The sequence below is a fragment of the Ctenopharyngodon idella genome, chromosome 10 (assembly GCF_019924925.1).
Source record: "Ctenopharyngodon idella isolate HZGC_01 chromosome 10, HZGC01, whole genome shotgun sequence".
Classification (NCBI taxonomy): domain Eukaryota; kingdom Metazoa; phylum Chordata; class Actinopteri; order Cypriniformes; family Xenocyprididae; genus Ctenopharyngodon; species Ctenopharyngodon idella.
The window spans coordinates 41,397,992-41,407,801 of record NC_067229.1 but is presented as its reverse complement, the minus strand read 5'-3'; the positions used below and the strand labels follow the sequence as shown (position 1 = coordinate 41,407,801).

General features: G+C 37.5%; 2 protein-coding genes across 2 annotated transcripts; both read left to right on the top strand.

Annotated features, from left to right (window-relative positions):
• The first annotated feature begins 3,692 nt into the window (after nucleotides 1–3,692).
• Nucleotides 3,693–5,024, top strand: LOC127520324 (olfactory receptor 51E2-like). Its single transcript, XM_051908310.1, has one exon. The coding sequence runs from the start codon at nucleotides 4,017–4,019 to the stop codon at nucleotides 5,022–5,024; it is 1,008 nt and encodes a 335-aa protein (XP_051764270.1). The 5' UTR covers nucleotides 3,693–4,016.
• Nucleotides 5,025–7,944: 2,920 nt separating this feature from the next.
• On the top strand, nucleotides 7,945–9,345 carry LOC127521858 (olfactory receptor 24-like). Its single transcript, XM_051911301.1, has one exon. The coding sequence runs from the start codon at nucleotides 7,948–7,950 to the stop codon at nucleotides 8,944–8,946; it is 999 nt and encodes a 332-aa protein (XP_051767261.1). The 5' UTR covers nucleotides 7,945–7,947; the 3' UTR covers nucleotides 8,947–9,345.
• The last annotated feature ends 465 nt before the right edge of the window (nucleotides 9,346–9,810 follow it).

Genomic DNA, 9,810 nt, shown 5'->3' with positions numbered 1-9,810 from the left:
CAAGTTTAATATTTAATTTTAGTTTATTTTAAATATTTTGAATGTTGTTGAAAACAGACCAAATATTTTTAAAACCTCTTGGATGAAACCTATAAAGCTGCTTCGTAATTTATTCAAATCAATTTACAAATAATTTCAGTAAAGATTCTAAATCAGGGGTGCCAATAATCCTGCTCCTGGAGGGCCACTGTCCTGTAGAGTTTAACTCCAGCTCCAAGACATCATTTTGCATCTCAAGTTTACAGAAACATCTTCTGCTGCACGACTTTGGACACATCATCAGTGTTGTTTCCAGGAGTCACTGGGTGTTTCGGGTCTTACAACAGACACCCTCGTCCTGGCAACCTGACTGAGGCTGATCAGACCCCGGCCTATGTCCAAGTGGCATTCTACTGCCCCCACGGCTCTCCCCTCTTCACCCAGAGCCATCTGGATGCTTTTTCTGCTGCCTCCACGTTGTAGCCTATGGCTCTTCTTCGGTTAGCACCTGTTATGCCCAGCGTACCGTAGGCCTTGCTCAGGGAGTGGCTGGCAAATCCCCTGCTGCCCACCTCTACTGGCATGCACCTAGTCCTCCATCCATTCCTCTGACAGTCCTCCACCAGTTCTTGATATTTCTCCCTCTTTCTCTCTTGAGCCTCCTCTATCCTCTCCTCCCAAGTAAATTTATCTTGATTTGAAAATGTTTAGTAGATATTTGTAATGGAAAACAAGACAAAAATACAAAGTAAGAATTTTTTTTTTGCAGTGAGTTGACATCTTTAAACTACTGAATGTTAGACCTTGTTTGTTTAACAAACAGTAGTTACACAGACATAATATTAAAGGATTAGTTAACTTTATAACCATGCAGCTGTCCACTACAGTATCGTGTCAGACAGTGCATTGTAGTGTCCCTGAGAAAAAATTCTAAACTTGTTAAATCATCAAAATCAACAACATGTATGTTAGACCCTATACCGACTAAGCTATTGAAAGAGATGCTTCCACACTATCGATCACAACAATCTTTTAAATAGACTCGAAAAATTATGTTGGCATTAGTGGAATTGCACTGTCATGGTTCAAATCATACTTATCTGACCGTTATCGGTTTGTAGTAGTAAACGAAGAGATGTCATATCGATCACAAGTTCAATATGGAGTACCACAAGGCTTAGTACTAGGACAGTTGCTTTTCACTCTGTACATGCTACCCTTGGGAGATACCATTAGGAAGCATGTCGTTAGTTTTCACTGTTATGCTGATGATACTCAGATCTATATTTCTTCGTGCCCTGATGAAACTTACCAATTCACAAAATTAATGGAATGCATAGCTGATATAAAAAATTGGATGACCAGTAATTTCCTACTACTAAATTCAGAAAAAACAGAGATTCTAATTTTTGGACCAAAAACTTCTTCACGTAATAACCTAGAATACTGTCTAATACTTGATGGCTGCTCTGTTAAGTCTTCGTCGTCAGTTAAGAACCTGGGTGTGCTCTTTGATACCAATTTTCATTTGAAAGCCATGTTTCTAGCATCTGTAAAACCGCATTCTTCCATCTTAAAAATATATCTAAACTACGACATATGCTCTCAATGACAAATGCAGAACAGTTAGTTCATGAGTTCATGACCTCAAGGCTAGATTACTGTAACGCTCTACTGGGTGGTTGCCCTGCTCGCTTGATAAATAAACTACAGCCCGTACAAAATGCAGCAGCTAGAGTTCTTACTAGAACTAGAAAGTATGACCATATTAGCCCAGTTCTGTGAAAACTGCATTGGCTTCCTGTTAAACATTGTATAGATTTTAAAATCTTGCTAATTACTTACAAAGCACTAAATAGTTTAGCTCCCCAGTACCTGAGCGAGCTCTTAATGCATTATAGTCCTTCACGTCTATTGCGATCTCAGAATTCAGGCCAGTTGATAATACCTAGAATATCAAAATCAACCGCAGGCGGTAGATCCTTCTCCTATTTGGCACCTAAACTCTGGAACAATCTTCCTAGCATTGTTCGGGAAGCAGACACACTCTGTCAGTTTAAATCTAGACTAAAAACGCATCTCTTTAACCTGGCATACACATAACACATTATCAATTTATGTTTTCAAATCCGTTAAAGGATTGTTAGGCTGCGTAAATTAGGTCAGCCGGAACTGGGAACACTTCCTATAACACCAGATGTACTCGTTACATCAGAAGAAGAATGGCATCTACACTAATATTAGTCTCTCTGTTTATCCCAAGGTTTACCGTAGTCAGCCAGATCCGGGCCGTATCCAGGTGAGATCGAGGACCTGCACCTTGACATGACCACAATGCAGCCCTGAAGTGTCAGCAGAGATTGAGTCAACTAGATCATCCACTGTGAAGGCCTCATCGACACGACAGCCAGTGGCATAGTTCCTCAACAAACCGTCCATACCGGCGCGATGAATACGATCCTCAACTGGATGGAACTGGAATAAATACTTTGCCTGTTGCGATCCTATCGGACTTATTATGATTCAGGCAGCTATCATAAAGCACTGTTCGCTGTTGGCCAGAGGAGAACTGGCCCCCCCCGACTGAGCCTGGTTTCTCCCAAGGTTTTTTTCTCCATTTTCACACCTGTTTGCCACCTGTTTGCCACCTGATGTCACCTGTTGGAGTTTGGGTTCCTTGCCGCTGTCGCCTTTGGCTTGCTTAGTTGGGGACACTTGACATTTGATATTCAACAGTGTTTTGATCTGCCGGCATTGACACCATTGTATGCGAACTGAACTGAGCTGGATGATGACATAACTGTTTACTCCAGTGCTGATATAGATAAATTAACTAAATTAACTATTGATTCTTACATCGGAATGAATCAATACTGAATTTTCTTCGTAACTTGAATACGGAAGGCGGTCTGGCAGAAGCTTGATATTTACCTTCATAACTTGTTTAAATATGGATATTTTTTTACACAAATGCATTGTTTCCCTTCAGAAGGCCCTTATTAACCACCCAGAGCCATCTGGAGCACATATATATATGATGGATGGATGTGGATGGAAGCACTTTCTTCAGCTCATACTAGTGACCCCATTCACTGCCATTATAAAGCTCGGATGCGTCAGGATATTTATTAATATTTCTTTGATTATGTTCATCAGAAAGAAGAACGTCATATACACCTAGGGTGGCTTGAGGGTGAGTAAAGCTTGGGCTAATTTTCATTTCAAAGTGAACTAATCCTTTAACAGCATTCTGCATCTATAACCCCACACAGTATTTTAGGGCTACAACTAATTGATAAAAACAAGGAAATATGGTTATGAAAATAATCAACCAATTTTATTAGGCCTATTGATTATCGGGTGTGTCCCATGCACAGAGAAAGTCCATAGGTGATGTCACTGCGGAAAGGGTACATGACCCAAGTGGTCATGCAACAACAGGAGAAGTTTATTAAGCGCTTCAAAGATGCCCATGTACAAAATGTTTCCTAAATTGGCTTTAGAGGTGATCACATTGAGGCAACTTCATTGACTAAGCGAACACATTCAAACTAAGTGACAAGGAAAGGAGCAAAATAATGTTAACTTAAAAATTCTTTCGATTAAATATTTGCTGTATATGCTTCTAACACCTCTCACACACAAATAGGGAAAAAAAGGGTGTTTTCTAAACTGTGGAACAGTTGCTTTACTCCTGCCACTTCTTGCTCGAGTCTATAGGGAGAAGCGTTGCTCCATTAAGTCCCAAGATCAAGACAATGATCTATTATAAATGTGTCTGATAGCTGGTAGAATAATAACATTTTGTCAGCTTAGTGGAAGGTAGAGTATTGTCTTCTCTTTTACCTCTAAAGCATTTACTGCATTAACTGTTTTATTATTAATTCCTTATGTATATATCAAAGAACATCCAAATATTGCATTCATTAATTTACTGTGACTGGAAAGGAAATCATTATTTGAATATTCTGTGTTATTGAGTGTATTTCTATAACAGTTCTTCATCACAGGTCACAAAAAGCCAGACAGCAGCTATCATGAGCTCCACGCAGTCAAACTCCTCTGCAAATGTGACCTTTGTTCGTCCTGCAACATTTTTCATCAAAGGCTTTTCTAATGTTCCACATGTGAAATACTACTATGTGTTCTTGTCTTTGGTGTATGTTGTGACTGTTTTAGGGAATTCATTTATCATGTGTATCATTTATTTGGCCCGCAGACTTCACACAGCCAAATACATTGCTGTTTTCCATCTGGCCCTTTCTGATCTGTGTGGAAGCTCAGCTTTGATTCCAAAAATTATTGACACATTTCTATTTGAGCACCAGGATGTTTCATATGAAGCGTGCTTGGCAAATATGTTTTTTGTTTATCATTTCATGAATCTGCAGTCTTTGACAATACTTGTCTTGGCTTATGACAGACTGGTTGCTATTTGTTTTCCTCTACGGTATCATGCCATTGTAACCAAAACAGCCATGTTTCTGATCATAAGTGTCATATGGATCTTTTCAGTGACATATTTTTCTGTACTTGTAGGATTGGTAAATAGAATCTCTTTTTGTGGATCTAATGTGATCGATAGTCATTTTTGTGACCAAGGCCTTATCTATAAATTAGCTTGTAATGACAATTCTATAAATATTATGATGGGGAAAATTAGCTTCGGTCTCCTAATGTGCACACCGCTGATACTGATAATCATTTCATATTTTTGCATTGCTGTGGCTTTGCTTAAGATTGCTCATGGTGCTGAACGGATCAAAGCCATGAAAACCTGCACCTCACATCTCATGTTGGTGGCAATCGGTTATATTCCACTTATAAGCAATAATATTGCAGCCTTAACAACAACTATTGATCCAAACACCCGGATAATTAACAATTCCTTGAGACAGATAATACCATCTATGCTGAATCCCATCATATACACTCTAAAGACAGAGGAAGTCATGCTGTCCATAAAAGAACTGTACAAACGAAGCACAGTGAATATGATGACAGAAAGAAACATAAAATGCAGTAGGATAAATAAAAATTTATAATAACAGGTTTAATCTCACTGCATCAGCTGTGATCATTCAACAAATATCTAATATAACAAACTTTACTGATTTCGCATGTTTGATGTTGTAACAGATATTGTGTTGTAAATAGGCCAAATATGTTTAAAACCTCTTGGGCTAAAACCTATAAAGCTGCTTTGTGATTCCTTTCTTTTTTCAAAACAATATAGAAATAATGTCAATCACGATTCTAAAAAATAAATGTTTGAACATTATTCTCATTAGAATGTAATGCATTTTAGGTAAACAGTAAGTTAAAAGAAACATTTTCATTGCATTTAATGTTGTTTTATTAACAAAGTTTGGGAGGAACATGTTCAAATGATCTATCCAATCAGCACGTGAGGAGGCCATATACATATACATAGCTGACTCACTTATGTTCTTCAACAGTTTTCTGCATCCCTCCACCACCCAGACTCCTCATTATTGGCTGGTTCCTATCCCAGCCAGGGATACGGGGGAGTACTCGGTTTGGGCCAAATTCCAAGCTCTGAGCTTTCCCGTCGGACAGCACGCCAAATACACTCTTTTACTCTATCTAATAATTTGTAAGTCTGAACTCGTGAACTTTCAATATAACAGAGGTTTTAGGGGTTTGTTATCCCCATGAACTGAAATCTTCACATACCTGAATATATTGATGTCTTGAATGAATCATTAGCTGCCATTGGTTGGCGTTCTGATTGTGACAAACATTTTGTGAATTAAATAGTGATTTTAGGGGATCAATGTTTTTTCTTGAGAGTGATCCCAAACTATGTAATGCAGGTATGTGCTTCAGTGAACTAAATTATTATATTTGACCTTATATTTTACAAAATTAATAGTCAATAACTATGAGAAGCAATTACACAACCCCAGCACATAATATACACATACTCAGTACAATGCCACAGCTTTCTGTATCTATAAACCCACATTGTAAATAATACCAGAAGAAGAGAACAAAAAGAAACAATATCTACAAAAGAAGACGCAGGATACAACACACAGGCCTGCCTGCTATTTGTGACAACAACATTTTTATGACGACATTACGAAGGATTTTATAATTAAAATACACTGAAAGTTTTCTGTGTTATACTAACACAGTGATTAAAAGTATAATACCATAGCTTCTTATACTTCTACCTTGCTGTTATTTCCGAATTCAGCCGCTGTCCAACTGTCAGTCGGTATTTTTCAGTGACACTTTCTGTAGGTTACAGGAGCTAGACTGTCTTTATGAATGAGTCTTTTTTGAATCGTTACTCAAAAGATTTGTTCAATAACACTGATTCATTGAGCATCAAAAACACCAGTGTGTAGTGCTCATAAACACAATTAGGGTGCGTTCACATTTTTGCATGTTTGGTTCGATTAAATCGAACTCTGGTGCGATTGTTAGTGCGGTTCATTTGAACATGTGTGAACGCTGCCATCCGAACCCTGGTGCGCACAAAACAAGCGGACCGAGACCGCTGAAAAGATAGGTCTCGGTCCGCTTCCCAACGAAATCTGGTGCGGTTTGAATGATATGAATGCAACACGGACCAAAGATATGTAAACGTACCAAAAACAGGAAGATGAGACCCTAAAATGGACAGAATGCTCACGCTGTCAAGCATATCATTTTTTTTTCTCTCATCATAGTCGTGATGTTGCCCATCACAGTTCGGAACAGGCGTCAGAACCGCATCTCCTCGCAGCAGATCGTTTGTGGGTGTGACGAAGGGACTCCCGTCGCTGTTTTGACTCCTTTACACATTTTATAAGCTTTTCACGAATTCTCAGCAGGTCAAAATACCACCATATGCAGGCTACACATATACAACGAGCGCATTTAGCCCAGCACACAGCATTGTTTGGATGTTCGGTAAGTTCCGTTTCAAAATAGACAATACGTCATAAAAGCCGACCAATCAGATTGGGAACGTGTCTTTAGGTTCGGTAACTTTTTGATTCTGTGATAAAAATGCCAATCTGCAGCTACATGGACCAGGACTAAATGTTTTTTTTTTTTTTTGGTCCGAACCAGACGAAACGAACCCAGTGAACCGAACTACAAGTGTTATTTACCCTGCTTTGGCTTCATTTGGAGGTTTTTACATTGACAGAGCAAAACGTATTTTATTGACTTTTGGCGTTGTTTGTTCTGAGTATCAAATGTGATATCCAGCTGCACTAGACTGTAAGCTGATACTGATACCTGTGACAACAGCTTTTGTTCCATCAGTGCACCATATGGGCCAGTTCACACAGAACAGAAAAGAGGATGAGACAAAGAAATGAGACAAAAGTGTCATGCACGAGACAAAAACGTCCATCTAGCACATGTAAAAAAAATAAATAAAAAATAATGTTCTGTGTGAACAGACCTATGAGTGAATATTCTCTATATTTACCTTTTACCAAAAATTATTGTAGGCCTACTGTTCCCCAACGTGAATTGTAAAGTACAACGTTAACATTAAACACATCCTTGCTACTACAACAACAGCAGCAACATTTTGAACATGGTACTTTTTAACCATGGTACTTTTTATTATGTATGAATCAAAATAAACTCCTGCCTTTATCCTCAAGTCTCCAGGGAGAAGGGTTGATCTAACAAATAAAGTCCCCATCTCAAGAGAACGAACTAATATAAATTTGTCTGATGGCTGGCAGAATGAGATGCATGATCCAGACTGAAGAAGGTAGAGTATAAACCTTGTGTTTCTTCTCTTTATTTCTAACACTTTTATAACAGTAACTCATTTTATTAATTCAGTATGGTTATATCAAAGATCCACAATATTGTATTCATTAATGCACTGTGACTGAAATGAAATCATTATTTGAATATTCTCTTTTATTGCGTGCATTTTTATAACAGTTCTTCATCAGAGGTGACACAAAAAGCCAGACAGCAGCTATCATGAGCATCATGCAGTCAAACTCCTCTGCAAATGTGACCTTTATTCGTCCTGCAACATTTTTCATCAACGGCTTTTTTAATGTCCCACATGTGAAATACTACTATGTGTTCTTGTCTTTGGTGTATGTTGTGACTGTTTTAGGGAATTCATTTATCATGTATGTCATTTATTTGGCCCGCAGACTTCACACAGCCAAATACATTAGTGTTTTCCATCTGGCCCTTTCTGATCTGTGTGGAAGCTCGGCTTTGATTCCAAAAGTCATAGACACATTTTTATTCGAGCATCAGGACATCTCATATGAAGCGTGCTTGACATATATGTTTTTTGTGTATCATTTCATGAACCTGCAGTCTTTGACACTACTTGTCTTGGCTTATGACAGACTGGTTGCTATTTGTTTTCCTCTACGGTATCATGCCATTGTAACCAAAACAGCCATGTTTCTGATCATAGGCGTTATGTGGATTTTTTCTGTAGCATTTTTTTCTGTACTTGTAGGATCTGTGAATAGACTTTCTTTTTGTGGCTCTAATGTGCTTGATAGTTATTTTTGTGATTATGGCCCTATCTATAGAATAGCCTGCAATGATAATTCTGTAAATGTTTTGTTAGGTAAAATTTGCTATAGTCTCTTGATTTTTACACCACTAATTTTGATCTTCATCTCATATGTCTGCATTGCTTTAGTTTTGTTTAAAATTCCCCATGGTGTTGACCGGATCAAATCCATAAAAACCTGCACCTCACATCTCATGTTGGTGGCAATTTTTTATATCCCAATTTTAAGCAATAATATTGCATCTATCATAACACCTTTGCATCCAAACGCCCGGATAATTAACAATTCTCTCACTCAGACAATACCACCTATGCTGAATCCCATCATATACACTCTAAAGACAGAGGAGGTCATGCAATCCATTAAAGAGCTGTACAAACGAAGCAGGGTGAACACTACTCAGGAAAGAAATATGAAATGCAGTAGGAGAAATTAAAAATAATAATTACAGGTTTAATCTCACTGCATATTATCTGTGATCATTTAGAATTTTTGTTGTTAACAGGCCAAATATATATTAAAAAACAAATACAGCTGCTTTGTGATTTCCCTCTTTTGTTAAAAAAAAAAAAAAAAAATCATTTAATGATGTTAGGTTAACAGTAAGAACAAAAGAAGAGAACCCATTAAATTTGCTTTAAATATAACAACTGCTGTATTCATGCACAGCTATTGGATATTGGACATTTTTTTGTTCCTATATGGATAATATGTGTAATATGCCTAGTTTTGTGCATTCACTAATTCTCACCATTCTCACATATGATCCCACACCATGTAATGCAGGCCTATGCTTCAGTGAACTAAACTCATTAAACATAATCCTTAAATTAGACTTCCATCCTATTAAATAACACAATGACATACCAGACCAGACATTACAATATTTACATGCCAAAAATGCGGAATACAGCATACAGGCCCGATGACATACACCCTAATGTATTTTTAAACAAAAATACCAAGTTTTCTAAGATATATTAATGCTGTGTAGAAAATATAATTCAATTTTTGAATCTACCACATGCAGTGTGAATGCAGTTTTTAGCTTTGGTCAGAGTTTTTGTCTTGATGAAACATGTCTATTAAATATTGTCAATGGTGAGCTTGGTTAACTCAGCTTTAAAACGTTAAAGATAAAATTGAAAAAATAAATATCACACACTCATCTTCGCAAGTAAGTGCTTTTCCCAATTTAGTCTAAATGGTTCTGCACACTGTCAGTATCAGTAGAATATCTATTACAATGCTCTTTGTTATGAAATTTTTAAACAGCTTCACACGGCCCAGGCCATGTTCC